The following is a 22,360-nucleotide window of genomic DNA, read 5'->3' as shown; positions in this document are numbered from 1 at the left end:
TAAAGGGGCCAAGGTCAATAAAGGCTCATCTGTTGACTGAAAATCTTCGAAAGGACTGACGCGTTGGAAAGGAGTCTGAAGTTTGGAGTTTATTTGCGGGGTTTTGGTTCCAACGAGCCCAGGCTCCGGCATTCGCCCATCCCTCGGCGCTGGGCCAAGACCTCCAAAGAGCCTCGCGGGAGGCGGGGCCTCGTGACGTCACAGAGACACCCGCCCCTTTACGTCGCGCACTAGGGAGGCCAGAAGGTTTCTGGCGGTATCGGCGCCATTTTGCCGGAGCCTGCGACCGAGTGGGAGTGGAGTGAGGAGGCCGTTGACTCTTTCCTCCTCCCCACGGTCGAGTCAGCAGGTTGATTAGGCCATAGGCCCTCAAGCCGAGACTTGTCTCTTATTTAGTTCTGGGGAGCGCCTGGCCGACATGAGTGATGTAGAGGAGAACAACTTCGAGGGCAGAGTGAGTACAAAGCCGCGGGAGCCGTCTTCGGCGGCGGCCCGATGCTCGGGGTTTCACGGGGACAGGCGCGGTCGGGCGGGGTTGTGCGGAGTTCTGCGGGGGCCCGTGGAGAGCAGCCTCTGGAGCCATCGCGGTTGCTTCCTCACATCCCAAGATGGCTTCTGGGTTCCACTTCTTCCCCAAACACCACGAATATCCCTCCTCCTCCTTTTTTGGAGACTGACTGGTACCTGGACTCCTGGGTCCAATTTCCCCCGGCAGTGCGCCCTCCCTTCTCCCCAACCCTAAGGCTTCCTATCTCTGTTGGAGGTGTGGGTCCCCGTCACGGTGGGGCGGGAGGAGACGGCAGGGAGTTCCCCTCCGGCCGCATAGTGGTAGGTGCTTCCTGCGGTGGCATTGCTGGCGACCCCGAGCACCGTAGAGGGTCTCGGGGTCGAAAGTGCGCGGGGCTGTCGTCTGGGCGGGGAGAAGCTGGCGTGGGACTAGCTGGGGCCTGTGTCTCCTTGGCTCTCTATTGCAGTGAGCGGCCGCGTCTCTGTTGGAACCGGCGGCGTTGCGTCTATAAAGGCGAAAGCCTTGAGGTTGAAGGTGGGACGAGCCTAATGAAGTGGTTAGTCAACGACCGCACCGACCCTTAAGCGTTCTTAAGACGAGAGCTGTGAGGGGAAAACTACGCAAGGAGCCCTTTTCCCTTAATGTCCCTTCTACTTTCTTTCACCTCAAAATGAATGTGGAAATGCTATAACGCCTTATTTTAACGCCTTATTTTTCTAATTCCTTGATGTTGGGTGTTTTTTTTCTATTCTTTATATCTCAACTTCTAATGCTTTTCTTCCTATGACCTTTCATCTAAAAACTGACTACTCCTTTACAGGTTTTTACGGTAAAAAAAAAAAAAAAAAAACAGGGCATCGTCTGTCTTAAATTTACATAACTGAACAAATAATCATGGCTCAGTATTTTAAAATAGCTAGTCAGTGTATATTATAACTCAAAACATTACCTGAAAATTACAGGTCCTCTCCCATTTCTCTTCTCAACCCATCCCCCAGCAAAGAGGGCTCAAAGGTTTTCATTATTTTGGGTCGATGAATATAAACATGACGGAGATACGTTATTCTCAGCCTAAATGTGCTAGAACGTTTATCAGTGTTTAAGTTATATTTCCAAAGTTAACCCTCGTAGTGGAAATTGGTGGAAGTGAGTTAGTGTGAAACCCTGAAAAGAAAACAAAATCTCCAGGCAGCATGTTCTGGCTGTTGTGTTGGTATTCTAGTCACTAGGGGAAACGCATAAAAAAACACTTAATATGTGTGCTGGAGGGAATGTATTTTGTCTTTTTTAGAAGCTCATAATATAAACCTCTGGAACCAGACAGCTGTAAATCAAAAGGTCGGTTTAGGCTTTTGTTCTTTTTTGAGGAAAGAGATTTAAGTACGTTAGAAACAAAAAGCTACTTTTAATGCCTTTAAGATTGGACTTTTTAAATAAAATCTGGACCATAGCTATAAATGAGTAGTTGAATCTGCTTGTTTTTTTAGGATGAAGTGTTGATTGTCCCAACAAAGTTTTTTAAAATCCTGTAATAAAAATATTCGGTGGCAGTCGTAAGCTGCTTCTTGTTTTGAAAATGTTGGTTAAGGGAAGAAATTTTGGTGCCTATTAATCCTTCCTTCCATTAACTTTAGTACAAAATTTTTTCTGTTAAAATTTGTTTTGATTTGGTTTATGGGGAAATGAAGAGCACTACTATTTGAGGACCTTATTTTCCCCTAAGTTCCTATTTTTTAATTAGTCCTCAAGTCGGGGAATAGAGCAAGTTCTAGATAACCACCTTACCCACCTAGGAAAATAATACATGTAAGAGTCCCACCCAATTTTAAGCTAAAATGTATGTAAGCATTAACAATTTATTTTAATAGAAAAAAGGTTTTTACCTTTTTCCCCCCTCTTACGTGTTTGTGGTTGTAGAAAATATTTTTTCATGCATGAAACCCAAGTACATTTCAGCATGAATGAACTCAGTAGATTGAATACATTCACGCTCACCTGTTAACATTTTTTTTGGTAGGTTGAGGTGATTGTCTTTATTTGTAGTTGGTTAAAGAATTAGAAGAATGCCAGAAGCTTTTCTACCTTTTTTTATTGTTTCTTAAAGCAATTTAATTTTCACTAATGCTTTTGGTTTTTAAACTACGGTGATCTTTTATCTTCTAACCACAAACCAGTTTAAAAAGTTTTTATAGAATACAATTGTTGTGGTCTTGTCTTTGTATTTAAATGTAGTAACCTTTTAGAGGGGCTCAAAAAGATTTTGAAATGATGTTTTTGAGAAGTTTAAGTAGTTATACTTGAAACTTTTTGACTAAAACAAATTAGAGAAAACACTGACAGGTCAGTAAATGAAATTCAGATTTCATTTACTTTATCCACGAAATAAACAGGGCAGTTATTAACCTCATCTCACTGAAAAGATATTTAGAATTAGAGGGTAACTTTCTGGAGCCTGTGAAATACCTTAAGGAAACGACTGATAACTAATGGTTCCTACTTGTATAGCATTTTAGAATCTCTCCCCCCCCCATCTTTGACATATTTTCTAATTTATTGCTCACATTTATCTTGCAAGGGCTGGAGTACTCTTACAATTTTAGGTATTAAAAACTGAGGCCCAGTAGACCATGCAGCTAGGAATCTGAGATTTACACGTCCCAGTCCATTGCTCATTGCATTCATACACTATGCTATATATATTTTGATTTACTTTTTTAAAAGGAGCACACTGTACTTCAGTGTCTCAGAGCCATTAACGGAGTTGGCTAAAAACAGTTACAGGAGCTTAATTTTCCATTATAGATTAATGTCTCTTCCATTTTAAAGGACTGGAGTAAAGGAACTTTAAGAAAGAAAATTTAATTGGCTGAATTTTGTTATGTGACCCTAAAAGTTAATCAACCGAAATTCCCTTCTGCCTGAAGTGAAACTGTTGAGCACCTGCTGCCTTTTTACTAAAGGCCAGGTGTTCTTGAGGGAAAGAAAACTTGGAGTCTAATTTGAGATGACTGACAGCTCAATTCTGGGTAAAAGTAAGTATATAATCAAGTGCTGTGTGACAGAATTAAAAAAATAAGGAATTCGGAAAATGGAGCTGAGCAATTTTGTGAGGGGATCGGGAAAGCTTTAACTAGGATGTAAAACTTGCACTGGATCTGATGATTAGGGAAATGAATATTAATTGTATGAGTGTGACAATGAAGTTGCTGGAATAGTGAGAGATGATAGATTTGACTAAATATGCAGGCAGATAATGGAGGGTTTTGAATTCTAGATTTAGGAATTTGGACTTAATCCAGTATGCAGTAAGGCGCCATCTATGAATTCTTAACTCTGGGAGTGGCATAATGAAAGGAATTTTAGCGAAGAACGGAGACTGGTACAGGAAGAGCAACAGGGCACACTTGAAATATTTAAGGAAAGAAAGTATGAAAAATTTGGTTTAAACAGAACAGCAGTGGGATGTAAAGAATGAGTGAGGCATTTTCCAGGAGTCCAGGAGAATAGTGTTGCCATTAGAATAAATGGGTCCATTAAAGCAATTTGCTTGGGAGATGTATATCAAGTTAACAGAAATATTTTGAGTGGAAATGTCTTTTGGAGCTGGGAGTGAGGTTGGCACTTGAGCATGTCATCTTCATAAAAAGAATGAGTTGTTTGCTCATAAAAAGAATGAATTGCATGCTTCAAACAGCTTCAAGTAATAGTGGAATTGCGATCTCAAAAAAAAATTGTCCTATATAGAAATTAAGGATAATGGAAATTAAGCTTTTCTTATCACCTTACTTATTTTATTCCCCCTCTACCCCTAATTTTTAAACGAAACTAGAAAAACTGAGTCCAGTTTTTTTTCATACAGTGGCCCAGTGTTTTAGTGGAGGTTAATGATCGTTTGTCATGTAGGAGTCCATCTTATAATTCCACAATTGTCTATGCTTTGTAGTACAGTTGAAGAGAAAGATGCTACTTATTCTTGCCTCCTTTTCAGGGCTTGTTCTGGGTTCTTAAGTAGCTGGAATATTTTTAACAGACTACTACTCTTTATATACAAGATGATTGGTGATAGAAGTGAAAAGGAAAACACAAATTCACCTGTATCAATTTTGAATTAAAATTTGTGTGTGTTAAGGTATTGTTCAAGAATAGCAGAAATAGCTGAAGGGTTTTTTCCTTCTCTGAAACCTGATGTGTAATAATAGGGGCGATGACTACACCATTCAAAACCCAGCTTGGAGACTGGCTCCTTTTACAAAGCCCTTAAACTGGGCTAAAAAATTTCCGTTGGTGAAATTTTAAAATAATAAATGTGAGGGTACTAGTGAGGTTCCCCCTCCCCCCCCTCTTTTTTTTTTGTTAAAAAAAGAATACAAATAAAATTGAATCCCTATTTTACAGATAAGAATGTCAGCGCTTTAGCTTTAAAAAAAAAAACAGTTCAGCTTCTTCAGCAATTTAATTTCATATATCTCGTCACATCACCCTGTTACAAAAGAATAAGACTTCCTTTCTTATAGTAGGGTAGTATTATACCTGAGAGAATCTTGTTTGTCTTGGGTTTATTTTCCTGAAGTTAAGTACTATCATCTATCCAATTTTAATGCTTTTTTATTCCACTCAATCATTTAAGCAAAAAGTTTGTAAACTTAAGGAAATATTTTAACGTTCAAATTTTTATGGTTGAGATTCTTTCACTGAAGAGTGCTAATTTAATTTGCTCAATATATAGAAGGCAGGATTTTAAAAAGGAGCAATGCAACTAATTGTACCCATATTGCATAACTGTAATTTGACATATTTGTCATAGATGCTTCTTATGATTTGTACCATCATTAAAATAAGAATAAAGAGTCTTGGGATCTGAAAGAATATCAAGGGATTTAAATATTTAGGAGTGAGAGTCATAAAAAAAATACAAATAAACTTTGTCTCTATGGACTTCATTTTGTAAATGAACTGATTTACCTGTGGTGTAACATGTAGTGTAACAAGTGTGAAATGGCCGTGAATAATCAGCATAATAGTTTCCTAGAACTTGCCTGACAGTGTGAAAACCTTCTCTTTGGTAGTATCACTCCCTCAGGCATCAAATAACTAACTCTGGGACCTTTGTAAAAGGTATATATTCACATGCTAAGTGAATTAATACTGTTATTTGTTCGCATGTCCTAACAGATTTAGCAGGACAGAAGTGGAGATGAGAAAACGGTGAAGATCAGATGAGGAAAAGAATCAATAAACACTGTAAAAAAAAAAAAAAAAAGTTGAGAGGGGAATAATAAAAGGAAATGTGGTTTCCCCTCCCTCTTTCAGTTTACTGCCATATATAGTTGTGTGTAATCTTTATTCTCTCAGGATTTTCACCAAAGGTGTAAGTGACTAGGCCTGACCAATCTGAAGTAGAAGACAAGGTGTGATTTTTCCTTTAAACTGAGGCCCTGTAGTCTTACTTATTCAAGATTCATAAATACTCCATGACATTAGAAGAAGAGAGCATAAGTATAGAATTCTGTAACAGGTTCTTGGTAGTTTGTTTTGGGCTTTTAATATAGCTAAACCACTTTAGTCCTTATAAACTTGTTTTCTGTACCATTGAAATTGCCACTTACACACTAGCTTTTTGGACATTACAGTTGGTCATGACATAAGCTGGCTGGTTTATGAGCCATGTTTAAAATTTGTCCGAAGGAGTATAAATTTTACAGGTAATTTCACAGTTGTGACATGAGTTTAAATTTGATTATATATGTGTAAGTGCCAATTCCTAATTAATTTATGTTAGGTATTCCCAGAATTATTCCAAATTTTAGAGAAGAGACACATGCAGTGTTAGAGCATCTGTGAGCCTTTCAGATACAAAGACCACTTTAATCTCACTCAGCAGGCAGCATACAGGGATGATCTTAAAAGAGGGGAAATTATCCTTTAAAAACAGCTAATGTTATGAGCAGTTGGTATTTTCTTTTTAAGAAATTGCTTTGATAGCAGTTATGGGTTAAGAAGAGACTGGAAGTAATTCTTTTATAAGCCTGAGTAAGAGTCTATAAAAGAAGCAGCCTATCATACCCAAGAGGAAGGAGGCAGAACTGCTATTTCTATGGGCCGAAAATAAAGAATTGAGTAAACACGGGTTTCCCACAAGTCCTAAAGAATGAAGTTCTTAGTACAATGAATATTATAAGTTATTTGGGTAATCTAAGTACACTCTCCATCTTTTGGACATATATTTTACCTAAATGCACTAATGTATTTCTATAGAAATAGATCTCCAGTTTCATAAAGTATTAGGAAAATATGTTTTGAGAAATTTTGTTTTAAAAGCTTATACTATATTCATAGAGATCTGAATTTGTGTAAACTTGGCCCAATTACTTGGCATACAGTTTGCCTTGCCGTAATATTAGAATGGGTTACAGCATAGCATTTAGATTGGTTTATGTGTTTATTTTAATGGGTTTTAAGTACTAAGCATATATATTGTCGGAATTTTTTTCTTCCCCCTATAATATACTAGCTGTATTAAAAGACAGTGCAGTTATTGCTTGCTGTAGGAATTGTTCATGTTCTGTAGTTCATGTTCTGCAACAATATGTGCATGTATTTAATAACCCTTTTTCCTGATTGAAAGAGTAGTACATGGTTATGTGGTTATTTACAGTGTGTAAAATACAACCGTATTTTAACACATAAAAGAAAGTTGGTTCTTAGACTGCTTGTATTGAATACACTGTAGTACTTTCTTAGTATTCATGGTTAGCTCCCTCCTTTTTATTTTTGGCTGTCTCCTTCAGCTGCCACCAGAGGTACCTTGATAATAATAGAAAAAAGAACAAACACACGCCATTTAAGCAGATTGTACTGTGAGAACTTTCTGCTTGGCTTCTGGTTTATAGTAGGTAAGGTAGACTGGAAGCTAACTTAAAATTGCTTTTAAAATTCATGATAAGATTTGGTTGAGTCGTTAATCCGCCCCTTTCAACTAGGCAGCTTTTTGGGGGAGGGAGGAAGATTGGCCCTGAGCCTCTTTTTGCTTGAGAAAGATTGTCACTGAGTGGTTGTTGCATCCGGATGCAGATTACTGAGGAATTTGTGGAGTTTCTTGACTGGACAGCTTTTAGTGCAGGTTAAGTGTAGTCTAGTGAAACAGGACAGTTACCACACCTTCTCAGTATTTAATTTTTTTCTATTTGCAATTTCGATTCAGTTTCCAAATTCTGAATAGTTTTATGACTTTCTTTGAAAAAAGTTGAAATGATCGTTTCATAATGAAATGGTCAAGGGTAGAAAAGGATAATCCAGCATTGTCCATAAAGGGCTTATTGTAGCCTGGTTTCTAATGCACAGTTTAGTGAAAATAGTATGTATTTGGTACCAGCTTTTGAGAAATAAGTTACTTAAAAATGGTGACTATTAATATGACCATTTTTCTGTGCGTGAAGACTCTGTTAGCTACCATTTCTTACGACAGGCCATTTTTTTCGTATTATAGTCAAAATAATTTTGAAGAAGTAAAAGTTTATTTTATGCTTTGTAGTTTATTCTTTAGGTTAAGTGTACTGACAGTTATTGATTTACCTTTTTAGTTAAGTCTTTAAACTGTTTTTGGAGGTTAAAATGATAGTGACAACTTTGTAAGTAGGAGTTAAAGGGGAGTTAAGAGGACTGTTTTTTAACCTTGAATGATTCCATGAAGAAATTTATGCAGATTTAGTTTTCCCTGATATAAAACTTGAAGGGTAGGCAACAGAGGAGGTTAGGTATTTGTGACACCTTGCATAATAAAAAGCAAGCCTTCTTTAAAAATATGTTGATGTCTTTTGAAAAGATACTCTGTCATATCTTAATGCTTTGTTAACAAACTAGAAAATTGCATTTTTTCCGATGAGTTGCTGTGCCAGAACTGGGATTTAAAATGTAAATTTTAGGATGTTACTGAGTTGCCTTGTTTACATTAATTCCTAAGAAGTGGTAATTTTCAGCACTTTTGAATAATTTTTAACCATTAGTTATGTTTATGAGGGAGGACTTGAAAATGAAATATACACATATTTGTACCATAAAATTTTTATCTTGTACTAGAAGGCTTCTTCACATAAACATTTAAGAATAAATTTGGGGTTTTAACATAAGATTCTGATTTTTATCTTAGTAAAATTGAAGGTTTTTGCAGTATCACAGAGCACACAGCCTTCTGATATGTATGTATAATGAGAACTGTAAAGTTTATAGGTACTATTCAATCTACTGGTATTCAGTGATGGCATAAGTAAATGTTATACCAGAGGATCTGTTTTATAGAGGAGAAAGTCAAAAGATAGGAAGGTATTCTTAGCAGTTTAGTTAATGAACTAGCCCGTGAGACTTCAATTACAAGCAAATAAGCCATACTTTTTTTTTAAAGTACTGAATATGCTACTTTTTTACAGTTTAAAGGAATGAAAAAGCCTAAGTTGCTGTGCCTGCTCCAGGCATTTGTCCAGGCATTTAGAGTGTATCTGACATGTGGTGAAAGACTTATTGTAGGTAGCTAAATGGGAAAGGTTGATATTGAACAGAAAGGTAGCCGTATATTTCAGTTTTGTTTTTATCTGAAAAAAATAAATAGGGAGTATTAGTACAGTTCTTGATAAATAAGGCTTTTGACATTAAACGGAAAGTAAAGGAAAAGTTTTAAAGAAATTGCACGGTAGTCTTATGGCGTAAATGAAAATTGGTGTGAAATTGGGATAATTATTTACACTAATAATTAAGGCTTAAATGGACGAAGAAACCAAATTGTTCATCCTGCTTTGGTCATAAGTGCCTCATATATCTGTCAAATTAAAAAACAAGCTTTTAATCAGTTTCAAATTATTTGATTTGGAAAGTTTTGATTTATATCCAACTCTTTCAGAAGTCAGTCAGTTTTCTGATACAGGATATAGTCACTGAAGGGAGTACAAGTATGCATAACTGCATAAAATATGCAAAAACTATGAACAGAAGAGATGGGGTCAAAAATAAAGACACTGATACTAATTTTGTGATACTTCGTGGATAATATAGAATTTTTAAATGGCACAGTTGCAAAAATACATATATTAGGAATTTATAAGCCAAAGGGGAAATTTTAAGAATTTCATGTTTTCTTTTCCCCTCAGTTTTTTAGTATCTTTGTTTTACTTCAGAACATATCTTTCTAGTTAAGTCAGAGTAAACAAAGATAGTGGTCAAACAAAATTGAGAGAAGATGTTAGTAATTTTTTTTGTTTTTACCTCTTTGAACCTTAGCATGTGTCCTATAGTGTGCGAGTTTAGATAGGTGTGTACAGATATTTCAGCCTAGAATGCTTTGCTTCAGTTCTATCTTGATATCTTAACATGGCTTAGTGAAAACATTTTAAGATCACTAAGAATCTTCAGGTGATAAATTAGTGAAAATTTAAGACGTAGGTGGGGGGGTTACAGTTAATGTTAGATTTATGCTTGAATTAAGTATTATATTAAAATTGTTCACATTTTAGGAACTAGGATGAAACATGAAAGGGGAGGAGGGTGAAGAGTATGGTAAAAACATTTAGAGAAATTCAGTAAATTCTCTTTAATTGTTAGAAACTAGACTTTTGAACAATTTTAAAGATTATAAAATTGTTTTTTTAATAAACTAGTTATTTGCACTTTACCTGCTGGCTTTACCATTTGGTAGATAACATTCTGAACTCCAGCAGAGTTTTATAATCCCCACGTGCTTAAATATACTAAATGTTCTTTTTCCATTAAGGTTAATGTTCGTGAAGAAATTGAAGAGTTTTTTCCAAGAATGTGGAAGATAAATCAAGATAAAAGAAGGCTAATGAAAAGTATTAAAGATCAGAAAATTAAAATTGAATGGGGGAAAAAATTGAACAGAAGATTGGTCAGATAGAAGCACTTGAATATTTTTTTAAGGCTATTTTGAATTGTTTGAATTGGGGAAGAATACACGAAGTATGAAAAATGAAAAACTCAATGAAGAATGAAGAGAAGTAGAAAGCAAGAGTGAAGTAGAATTAAAAGAATCTGGAAGAATGAATGGGTCCTAGGTTAAGTAAATGTATGGTTTATGTTCCAGTGTCTGTATGATCAAGTTGTAGATGAATTTGCATGATTACTTAGTTAATAGAGAATTGGTGATCTGGTTCAAGTAGGGAATTATTGAGGACAGTTAGCAGTATTAACAGTGGGTTAATAATGAGCTGAAATTTTTTCTGGAGGGTGTTGCCTAACCATTTGTTTTTCAGGAGCAATCAATATAAATAATTACGGTACTTTAAATGTTAGGTGTTAGGCATCTACGTGACCAGTGCCATTTGTAATACTGTCTTCTTTGTTAGGAGTCTCGCTCTCAGTCAAAATCTCCAACGGGAACTCCTGCTCGTGTAAAATCGGAGAGCAGGTCAGGATCTCGTAGTCCATCAAGGGTTTCCAAACACTCTGAATCCCATTCTCGATCAAGATCAAAATCCAGGTAAGTGTGATTTAAAATAATACTTTAAATGCTTTCCTTGGATTTTTCAGGGCAAAGTGGTTTTTAACAAATCCCTCATTTGTGTTGCATTTTGTTAAGAAATTTCACCAAAGACTCAATCATGAAGTAGTTTTTTTCAAACTGGAGTTTAGAAATGAATATAGTATATTCTAGATAAAGACTCAGATAAGGTAGAATCACCTCCTAGCCCAATTAATCTATCAGATACTAGCTAACAATACAAGTTAAATATATGTCCATTGATTTTAATATGCTTGGCATTTGAGGATAAGTGTTTGATTTTACTTCAACAATATTTGTACAACAAAAAGGTAATTTTCTTTATTGGAGACTTAGTGTGTAATTTATTGTAGAAAAGGTTAATGAATGTTTGTTGGACAGGTTATCAGAATGATTTGAGGGGCCGGCCCTGTGGCACAGTGGTTAAGTGCGCGCGCTGCACTGTGGCGAACCTGTGGCACAGTGGTTAAGTGCGCGCGCTGCACTGTGGCGGCCCGGGGTTCGCAGGTTTGGATCCCTGCCTCGCACCGACGCACAGCTTGTCAAGCCCTGCTGTGGCAGCATCCCATATAAAGTAGAGGCGGATGGGCATGGATGTTAGCCCAGGGCCAATCTTCCTCAGCAAAAAGGAGGAGGATTGGCAATGGATGTTAGCTGAGGGCTGATCTTCCTCACACACACAAAAAAGAATGATTTGAGAAGTTTTTTCAAGATTCACCTTCCAACTATGTCTGTTACCTGAAGGTTCTGACTCAGTAGATCCAAGGCGGAACTCTGGTCAGACGTAATTTGGGGGGATGAGGAGAATACCTGGGTGATTCAGAGCCCCTACCACTTTCACTGACAACAACAAAAATTCTAGTGAACCACTGCAAGGGTCACTGTATCTGATTTCCCAGGTATACTAAGGTGGGAAAAGTTAAAAACAACTTGGACAGTTAGTTTGAAGGCATCGTAATTTCTTGATTAGAGACATAATTTGTGTCTCTAAGGAGGCACAAGACAGAAGAATCAGTTAAAAGGCTATACTTTTCTTGAAGTCCACAGCTACGTCTTTTTTTCTGGTGTATCCAGGATCCAGCCCAGTGCTAGATTTACTAACCACTCTATTTAATTAAATCCATATATGCAGAATAGCAATGGATAGAATTTGGGTGTAGAAACAGAAATGAGCATATTTTCATTTTAGGACCTTTGCACTTGCTGCCCTCAGCCTAGAATTCTCTTTCCTCAGATATTCTCATATCACTTGATTCATTTCTCTGCTCATATGTCACCTGAGAAAATTAAATAGCATGCGCACTATTCCCTTACTCTTAATTTTTTTCATATTTGTCACTATCTGATTTAGAGAAAAGATAGGCACTCTTGAAGCGTTTTAAATTAACATCTTGCTTTTCATTACTATTTAAAAGTAATAGTTGAGGGCCGGCCCCGTGGCTTAGCGGTTAAGTGCACGCGCTCTGCTGCTGGCTGCCTGGGTTCAGATCCTGGGCGTGCACCGCTTCTCCGGCCATGCTGAGGCCACGTCCCACATACAGCAACTAGAAGGATGTGCAACTATGACATGTGACTATCTGCTGGGGCTTTGGGGGAAAATAAATAAACAAATAAAATTATAAAAAATAAAATAAAAGTAACAATTGATATTTTAAATGACAGATTTTCTTATTAGTGTTTTTTATTTATTTTTTAAACTGAGGCTATAAATTAGTGCTAAGGTAAACGAGAAAGAGCCTGTTTCATATCTTTGCTCATACGTAAGTTTTATTCATACATACCCCATCCTACCCCAGAAATGATTAATTTCTTTTAGATAGGCCACTCATTTTATTTTTGTTCCCACTCAGAAAACCTTTGTTTGCCTCCCTTCAATAAATCTGTACTCTGAGCTCGATATTCAAAATTTTACACAATGTTGTCTCAATCGTTTCCTAATCTTCACTCTCATTACTTCCTTTGTAAGTATCCTAATTCCTAGCAGATTGTACTATTTGCAATTCTCTAATCACATTTCCATGTCTTCTTGCCAAGGAACCTTTGCTCTGGCTATTCCTAGAACACTTTTCCCCCATCTACCTTGTAATATCTGTTAAGTCTCCCAGCTTTATTGTTAGCCTTCCTTGTCTCAAACGATCTTGCCTCGTTAGCTTTATTCCCTTCACTCGTGTACTGTCTTTTTAAACTTTCTGGCCCTTACCTTTTATAACATTTATTGAATGTCTTACAGAAGTTGTTTTGTATGACTATCATCACTACAGACCAGTAGTGTTTAGTTAAGGGTGGGTCATACTAATAGATAAGAAATTGTTGCATTTATAGGCAAAGAAAGAGGCCTGAGAGTGACTGGAAATAATCAGAGATAGGAGATGAACTAGGGAATTAGCAATGGAGAGATGGGTGAGATGGTGAACGCTTGAGGAAATGAAGGCGACTATTAGACTTAAGACATGAAGACTATTAGATTAGATGGTATTTAGGTTTTTGATGGATTAATTTAGATGCAAGATTACAGTGAGCTAAAGAAAGATTGGAAAGGAAATGATACTTAACAGTGAAGGGAATATAGAACTATATTGAGAATGGTGATAAGAATCAAAGGATTTTATTGTAGTGGTAATTGGTGATTTGTTTTGTCTTTTTTGTGGTAAGATACACATCAACAAAATTTGCAGTCTTAACCATTTTTAAGTGTACAGTTCAGTGGTATTAAATACATTCACATTGTTGTGCAGCCATCACCACCATCCATCCCCATAACTCTTTTTATCTTGTAAAACTGAAATTTTACTCGTTAATGACTCTCCATTCTCTGCTCCTTCCAGCTCCTGGCAACCACCATTTTACTTTCTGTCTCTATGATTTTGACTGCTCTAAGTACCTCATATGAGTGGAATCGTACAGTATATGTCTTTGTGACTGGCTTATTTCACTTAGGATAATGTCGTAGAATATTGCAGAATTTCTTTCCTAGTGGTAGTTTTGTTTTGTTTTTTTTTTTCTTTTTAAAGAATATAGAGCCTTATACATACTTGTAAGGTGAAAAGAGTGAATGTAGGAGGGATAGACTGAGAATGAAGAGGAGATTGTAGTGATTAAGAGAACAAGAGGAAGAATACCCTTTCCTCAGAAGGGAGAAAGGAGCTGAGAATAAGCAGGGATATATATATATAGGTCCTTGGAGTTAGCCATTTTGTTTCAGTATTTTTACCTAAATTTATTTCTCTCAAAGGTCGAGGTCAAGAAGGCATTCTCATAGACGTTACACTCGATCCAGATCCCATTCTCACTCTCATAGGAGACGATCTCGAAGTAGGTCATATACACCAGAATACCGGCGTCGAAGGAGCCGAAGTCATTCTCCAATGTCTAACCGGAGAAGACATACAGGCAGCAGGGTATGTGGTTTTTAAAAGTTAATGAAAACTTTTGTCTTTCCTATGTATTTAGTCCTAACATAATAGCTTGCTTTTACGAGAGCTAGACCACTGTTTAAAACTGGTGCTCTAGGAACAACATCCTTGAGTGCATGAATATTTCTATTCTTGACTTTTGAGTATTTAAAACAGATGAGGGGCTGGCACCGTGGCTTAGCGGTTAAGTGTGCACGCTCCACTGCTGGCGGCCTGGGTTCGGATCCCGGGCGTGCACCGACGTACCGCTTGTCCGGCCTCGCTGAGGCCGCGTCCCACATACAGCAACTAGAAGGATGTGCGGTTATGACAGACAACTATCTACTGGGGCTTTGGGGGGAAAAATAAATAAATAAATAAAATTAAAAAAAAAAATAAAACAGATGAAATTTGGAAAGAAATGATACATTCCAAGAATTAAAATGAAAAGCATAAACTGAGTTGAGACCATTGAGATAAGGAAAAGGGCAAAGAAATACCAAAAACTCTGTAGTAGTAATAATAGCTAACACATTGAGCACTGTGCAAAGTTCTTCAATACATTTAATACTTGTAACATCTCTGTGAGGCAAGTTACCGTGTTATGGATAAGGAAATTGAGTCTTGGGTATGTGACATTGAGGTTTGTTTGTTTTTTGGCTAACTGGAAAAGCCCAGGTTTCAACCTGGCTACTTGGCTCTTGACATTCCTGTGCTTAATTGCTGTGCTGTGCTTCTCCCATGTGATACTGAATCATTTAACTGTGGTGGAGTGTGCTATTATTTAATGATGTTTTGAAATCTATTCATTTATTTTTCAAATCTGCATCATGGGAACATTGAAAGCGTATCCTTGCAAAAAAATGAAAATGGAGGAGGAGAGTCTAATCAGCAATTACAAAGTCAGATTATGTACAAATGTGTAAGGGATGTAAAACATTTGAATAAACTAGAAATATGGCATTAAACTAAGGATAAATTCTTAGGATACATTCTGAAAATTGCTGGGCTAGAGAGTAAGGATGTTTTTTATTCAGGCTATATTCCAAAGAAGGCCTGAGTATACTGTGAACTATAAAATATGGATAGTTTTTATCCTCTTAGGTTCTTATTTCCATGTGAGTTTAAACAATATAGTTGTGTATTGGGTGACATGTTTTAAGCAAAATATTTCTCTGTGTTTTTATTTTAATTTGAAGATTAAAATTAAATGTCATCTTTATTCAACAGGCGAATCCAGATCCCAACACTTGTCTTGGAGTGTTTGGCCTCAGTTTGTACACAACAGAGAGAGATCTTCGTGAAGTATTTTCTCGATATGGACCATTGAGTGGTGTCAATGTGGTTTATGATCAGCGAACTGGACGATCACGAGGATTTGCTTTTGTTTATTTTGAGAGAATAGATGACTCAAAGGAGGTAATTTTGTTTATATAATTATTTGTCAATTTGATGACTGTAGTATTGAGTTACTGTTAAAAGTTGGTTAATAGACTCCCAGTTCCATGAACATTATGTCCACTTTCATTCTCTGACCTGATTCAAACTCTATTTCTCAGTGTTACAATTGGAATGGCCAGTTTCCCTTTTCATTTAATACTCTCTGGTTGAAATCTGGCCTTCTAAAGTGAACAATATATGTTTGAGTAAATGAAAAAAGTAAAGTCTGTAAGTGTTCTCTTTTGAATAAACCTTATTCGTGCTCCAAGCAGATGATTAAATTGACTTTAAAATTATATAGTGTTTAGGTTTAATCTGTTTAATGTTCTGGGTGTCTACTTAGCTCCCCATGTATAGATAACAGAGCATTGTTTTTCTCTTCTCTTTTTTTTTTTTCCTTTTGTGTGAGGAGATCAGCGCTGTGCTAACATCTGCCAATCCTCCTCTTTTTTTGCTGAGGAAGACTGGCCCTGGGCTAACATCCGTGCTCATCTTCCTCCACTTTATATGGGACACCGCCACAACATGGCTTGCCAAGCAGTGCGTCGGTGCGCGCCCGGGATCCGAACCGGCGAACCCCGGGCCGCTGCAGTGGAGCATACGCACTTAACCGCTTGAGCCACCAGGCCGGCGGCCCATTTTTCTCTTCTCTTAATATTCATCTATCGTTCTTTTCTATAATTGAAATATAATACATAGAAGGAATTGGTACTTTTTTGTTTAGTGCCATTCTTAATTTGCCTAACAGAATGATCCTAATCAATGTCAATGATTTGAAATAGTGCTCTTCTAATGTGTTAGGTATTGGATTATAAAGGAAGCAGTAGGCTTGTTTTGTCTATACTAACAGTTCATAGTGATTGAGTTAAGAAATTCCATTTGAAGAAATTTGAAGCTCATTATTAAAGTTTTATCAAACCTTAATAAATGGTAAGTACTGGCATTTCTTTTTTGTATTTTACTTGACAGTAGTTGAATATAGGTCATTATTGCTCTATGAATCAGCAGTGTCTGATCGCAACATACACAGTCATAATAAAAGCGTATCTTTCAAAACTAATAGATGCTATTGGCATCTGGTGAATAGAGGCCATTGATGATATTAAACATCCTGCAGTGCACAGGATAGCCACCCACAACATAGAATTAGCAGTCGCAAAATGTCAATAGTACTGAAGTTGAAAAACCCTAGATAATTCTGGCAAAATAATGCTCCAGGTTGTAAGTCATTTTTTGTGGTAGATGCTCTAATAGGCACTCTGATGGTTTAATTTGTCAGTATTATGGCTTTTTCTTACTGTTACATATCTGTGATTTGTTTATTCCTTTTCTCAATTAAGGGATAAATGTGTAAATGTGGAAAAACCAGGATATCTGACCTGAAGTGAAAATGCAAGCAATAGCACAATTAAAAATTTTTTTCAGTGCTCGCTTCAGCAGCACATATACTAAAATTGGAACGATACAGAGATTAGCATGGCCCCTGCGCAAGGATGACACGCAAATTCGTGAAGCATTCCATATTTTTGTGCAGAAATAGAAGTATAATAATGTACACCTGAAATTTATACAATGTTATAAACCAATGTTGCTGCAATAAACAAAAAATTTAAAAAAAATTTTTTTTTCAATTGAAACTTGTCATATCTGTTGATTCCCCCACTCCCCCCCCCCAAGGTTTATTTCTGGATAAAGTAAAATGAAAATGGCAACTTTACTTAGTTCCAAAGAACTTCTTGCAGATTTGTTAAAGTGATTGAATTATTATTGCATTTGTTGGTATTAGTGCCAAAGGGCATAGCGATGGGGAATGTAAGCGCAGGTATAGAGAGAGGAGCACTTGTTGGCAGGTTTGGAAGTTCCTTTATGTTTGGAGTTCACTAGGTGGCAGTGTGTTACCTAAGGAATGGCTTGATTAGTTTAGACTTGTCAGCTGAATTGCAGTTTCTGCTTTTAGTTGCCTAGACTGAAACTAGATACTGCAGCCTCAAGAGTTATGCAGGCTTCCCTGAGTTGTATGGTTCCTTTTCTATGGCTGTAGCTGCCTCCAGTCTTTCAGCACAGGCCTGCTTATGTGTCCGTGTGTACATTAGAAGACTCAATACTATTGACAGGCATATAGCAGGGATTACTGTGTAAAATCTTAGACTCTATTCATAGAGAAAGAAGTGTTTAGAGTTTTGAAATTTCAAAGGGAAAATATATTAAATTTGTTGCAGTTTGGGTAATTTCTCCTTGGTGAATTATGCATGACTTTCTGTGCCTATTCTCCTTTAAAGGCTATGGAAAGGGCAAATGGAATGGAGCTGGATGGTAGAAGAATTCGTGTGGATTATTCTATCACCAAGAGGGCCCACACACCTACACCAGGCATCTACATGGGCAGACCAACTCAGTAAGATTTCAAGTTTCCTAAGCTAAACTGTAAGAGCCAGAAATCCACCAGATACGCATGCAAAATGTTGATTAATCAAATGATAAATTTTTTTTCTATGTTAAGAGTTGTAAGTTATTTAATTTGTATGTATTCTTCGAATCATTTTATTTTTTTGTATATATATATATATATTTGAGCAGGGAAAAAAATTAAAACTATTGAAGTACATTCCTGGCTCTTGGTAGTTAAACAAAAAGATTATTAAATACTAGAAAAATATCATATGCTTTTTAAATATTCTCTTTCTATTATTATGTGACCTTGGAACCTTTGTATATAAGGAATGGTTTTACTGGTATTAGTGTTTGTTTTGGGGGACAAAAAGCCAGTTTTCACATTGTGTAGAACATAAGTGGGGGCTTTTATAATGTTTTTTAATGTAATACAACCAAAGACAATATTTATTTCTTAAGAGAGAAAGAAGGAATATAGGCTTTCATTTAATTTGAAACCTTACTGGGGGAAATGTAGGATTTGGCAAGGAGAGCCTACAGCAAACTAAAGTGAAAATAGTGTCCCTATGATTAGGAATTGGGAAAACAGCAGAAGAAAGGGCTTCGAGTTTAAATTCACTGCCAGAGGTTTAAATACCAGAGCTTGAAATTGTTTTAGTGCTGGACCTCAGTGTAAGACAGTTAATTCTCTTTGGTGTTCAGGGTTGGTTACTTTTTTATTCTTGATGTGTATTAATTGCTTTTGAATTAGTCATAAGGACTCACATCTTAGCATTTGGTACTGTTTCCAAGCTTCAAATGAAGCTTGGAAGTGAAGCACAGTGCTTTATTTCACCTTGTTGAAAAGGTCCTGCTGTTTTGGGTAGTGCATTAATAAAGCAGTTTATAGTTTGGACAGATTTTGTGAAATCATTCCTGGTTATTTGTGTAATGAATGGGAAGCCAAAGCAGAATACCATGGGAGTCAGCAAAGTGAGACATGGAGATAACTGGCATGAAAAGGTTATTCTTTCTCCCTTGTCTCCCCTCCTTACTCCATTTTATTTTATTTAAGTACCAGTTTGTATTAAATAATACTGGAAAATAATTATTCACATTGGTATGAAATTTTTACATTTTTCTGTAGTAGTGGTGGCGGTGGTGGTGGAGGCGGTGGTGGAGGAGGAGGAGGTGGCAGACGTCGAGATTCTTACTATGATAGAGGATATGACCGTGGGTATGACAGATATGAAGACTATGATTACCGGTACAGGTAATGTTTTAACTTGTGATTTCTGTTCTAAATTAGATGATAATAATAGTATTTGGCACATATTTAAAATAGACTTTGTATGATGCTTTCTGGAGAACGTAGGAAAAAAGTATTAAGACTGAGAACAGAGGTTAATTATCTGTATTTGCCAGTATTTTCTTGTGCCATATGCTTACTATTTTGGTATCATTTGACACACAGAAGACTTAATAGTTATCATCTTGAGTCCATTATTATTTTGAATGACAGGGAATTTTTATTTTCATCCGCCTCAGTGGAGTGATTATGTTGTATGCTAAAGAATCTTTTATTTCCTACAGAAGAAGATCACCTTCTCCTTACTATAGTCGATATAGATCACGATCAAGATCTCGTTCCTACAGCCCAAGTACGTACGGTTTTGCTTTTGTAGCATTAAGAACCTCATTTCTGGGCCGGCAGGTTGCACAGCGGTTAAGTGCGTGTGCTCTGCTTCGGCGGCCCGGGGTTTGCAGGCTCAGATCCCAGGCGTGCACTGGTGCACCACTTGTCAAGCTATGCTGTGGCAGCAACCCATATAAAAGTAGAGGAAGATGGGCACGGATGTTAGCCCAGGGCCAATCTTCCTCACCACAAAAGAGGAGGATTGGCATTAGATGTTAGCTCAGTGCTGATCTTCCTGACCAAAGAAAAAAAAGAACCTCATTTCTAATTACTGGTTAATTTTAGAAAATTAGGGTATATGGTGACTGTTAATATAGTTGGAAAAATATTAGGCAAGTCACTATAATTGTCATTTTGACCTTTTTTTTTTCCCCCTTTCAGGACGCTATTGATAAACAGAATGGTTGCAGTTGAGGACATCTTTTTCTTTCTTTTTCTCTTTCTCTCTTTTTTGTTTAATTCTGGATTTCTCCAAGCTTCTAATCCTTCCTATTCCTTAAAAAGAACCCTTAAAAAAATCTTTGGTTTATTTAGCATCTATACTTTGTCAATTGTATTGCTGTTTTCCACTCCTTTTATTATCCTCTTAAAGGTGTAATTGTTGTCATTTTGAGTGAACATCTTGAGTAAAAAAGGAACCCCCAGTGTTATGCTTTGTAAATGAGTTTTCTTTGCTTTTACAGAAAATTAACTCTTGGCTAATCAAATGAGGAAAGAAATGATCTTTTTAAAGCTTCTTTTGTGTTACATATTGTATTAGACATTGTATTAGAGATCTGCATTTACAAGGAACTCCTTTTTTAAAACTTTCTTTTGGAGTAGATAGTAACACATAAAGTAGTTAAGTCATGTCAGGTTTGTCTGGGTTGGCATGGAGCAAGTAATGTAGAAAGTTTGAAGCTATAGAAGAAAACACTTGGTCATTTCTTTTGAAGAACGGAATTTTTGAACCCTAAAAATACGTTGTTTTTTAGAAATGAAAAGCTTGTGGACTCCTACAAAACATGTTGTATTTAAAATACATCTGTTAAAACTTAACAAACTTAAAGTGTGATTTTCGCGTTCAGTTTATTGAAGTTTAAGTATTCCTTTAATCAGTGAAGGATTTATTTATTACTTAGAGCAATTGTATACTTCGCTGTTAGAAATTTTGGAATTGGGACAATAGTTAGGCAGGCATTGTATACTACAGTCCGTAGAAGATACGTGTGGGGAAAAGTCTCCTTTCAAATAAAAGTTAATTTCTTTGAAAATGGGACTGTCTCTTTATTGTGGTACAATGAGAAAATATAACTGGATTGATTTAGGAACCAGTCCTTTTTCCTAACATTTTTGCTTACACTTGAATGCATAATCTGTGTCTCTTCTTCAGTCTTTAAAAACTCTTGTTTTTCTTCCCTCCTCTTTTTTGTGGACCAAGTTATAAATATTAAGAGTATTCACTACCAAGCACCATGCTGAAGGAAAGAAACAATAGGTCTTCAAGAAGCCCAATGCTAGTAGGAAACATACTTCAACGAGTGTAAAGCCAGGTATTAGAAGACTAGGAATCACTGCCCTAAAGAGAATATTAATATGTTGATTATAGGAGTACTTTAAAGATTTAAGCAGCATATTAACAAAAGTGAAAACATTAGCCGCAATATGCAAGAGAATTAATAGCCATATGAAGAGACACTAAACATAATTAAAAATATAATATTCAGATATCACATGTGTTAATGGAGAAAAAACAGGGAAGGAGAGTAGGGGACTAAGGGGCATACAGGTTTAAAGAGGGCAGTCTTTGAAGGATTCCCTGAGAAGGTGAAATTTGAGTAAAATCTGAGGGTGAGAAAGGGAGCCTTGTGGATGTCTAGGGGAAGAGCATGCTAGGTATAGGGAATAGCAAATGTAATGGCCTTAAGGCAGTATTATACTTGGAATGTTGAAGAAGAAGGGAGGTCAGAGAGGACAAAGAGAATAACCAAGGGCTGGGCGCTACTGGGGAGAGGAACACGTTGGGAGGTGTGGTTTCAACAATCAAGAGGCAAGTTCTTTTAATAGAAGGAGGAACTGCTCTCAGAAGTAGTGGTTGCATAGGTATAATGTTATCTATATGTGCATAGATATTAGGCTTAAAGGTTAGATTGTGTGAATATGTGATATAGAAATAAAAGTTTAGTATTGATATTTTGGTATTTCTGGGCCTCTTCTGTATAGAACCACAAAAGACCCTGAATAGTCAAAGCAATCTTCAGAAAGAACAAAGCTGGAGCCATCATGCTTCCTGATTGCAAACTATATTAAAAAGCTACAGTAATTAAAACAGTATGTTATTGGCTCAAAAACAATTCAGTGGAACATAATAGAGAACCCTGAAGTAAACCCACACATATATGGTCAGTTTACGACAAAGGAGCCAAGAGTATAAGATGAGGAAAGGACAGTCTCTTCCAAAAATGGTGGTG

The 22,360-nt window shown here is 36.6% G+C and overlaps 1 protein-coding gene and 1 non-coding gene across 3 annotated transcripts; both read left to right on the top strand.

The window, feature by feature from the left end:
• The first annotated feature begins 280 nt into the window (after positions 1-280).
• On the top strand, positions 281-20,560 carry TRA2A (transformer 2 alpha homolog). Of its 2 annotated transcripts, none has more exons than XM_058527238.1 (8): positions 281-454; positions 10,858-10,991; positions 14,245-14,410; positions 15,635-15,823; positions 18,124-18,239; positions 19,365-19,487; positions 19,808-19,875; positions 20,292-20,560. In XM_058527238.1, exons 1-8 carry the CDS (start codon positions 419-421, stop codon positions 20,300-20,302), a joined length of 843 nt encoding a protein of 280 aa, XP_058383221.1. In that variant the 5' UTR covers positions 281-418; the 3' UTR covers positions 20,303-20,560. The 2 variants fall into 2 exon arrangements, with proteins under 2 accessions (XP_058383221.1, XP_058383215.1); XM_058527232.1 differs by having other exon boundaries at positions 19,362-19,487.
• On the top strand, positions 17,269-17,372 carry LOC131400651 (U6 spliceosomal RNA). The gene has a single exon (XR_009217392.1). It is a non-coding gene; the product is annotated as a U6 spliceosomal RNA (small nuclear RNA).
• Positions 20,561-22,360: the final 1,800 nt, after the last annotated feature.

The sequence above is a fragment of the Diceros bicornis genome, chromosome 3, assembly GCF_020826845.1.
Source record: "Diceros bicornis minor isolate mBicDic1 chromosome 3, mDicBic1.mat.cur, whole genome shotgun sequence".
Lineage (NCBI taxonomy): Eukaryota > Metazoa > Chordata > Mammalia > Perissodactyla > Rhinocerotidae > Diceros > Diceros bicornis.
Note: the sequence above shows the minus strand (reverse complement) of the source record. Positions and strands in the feature narration are given on the sequence as shown.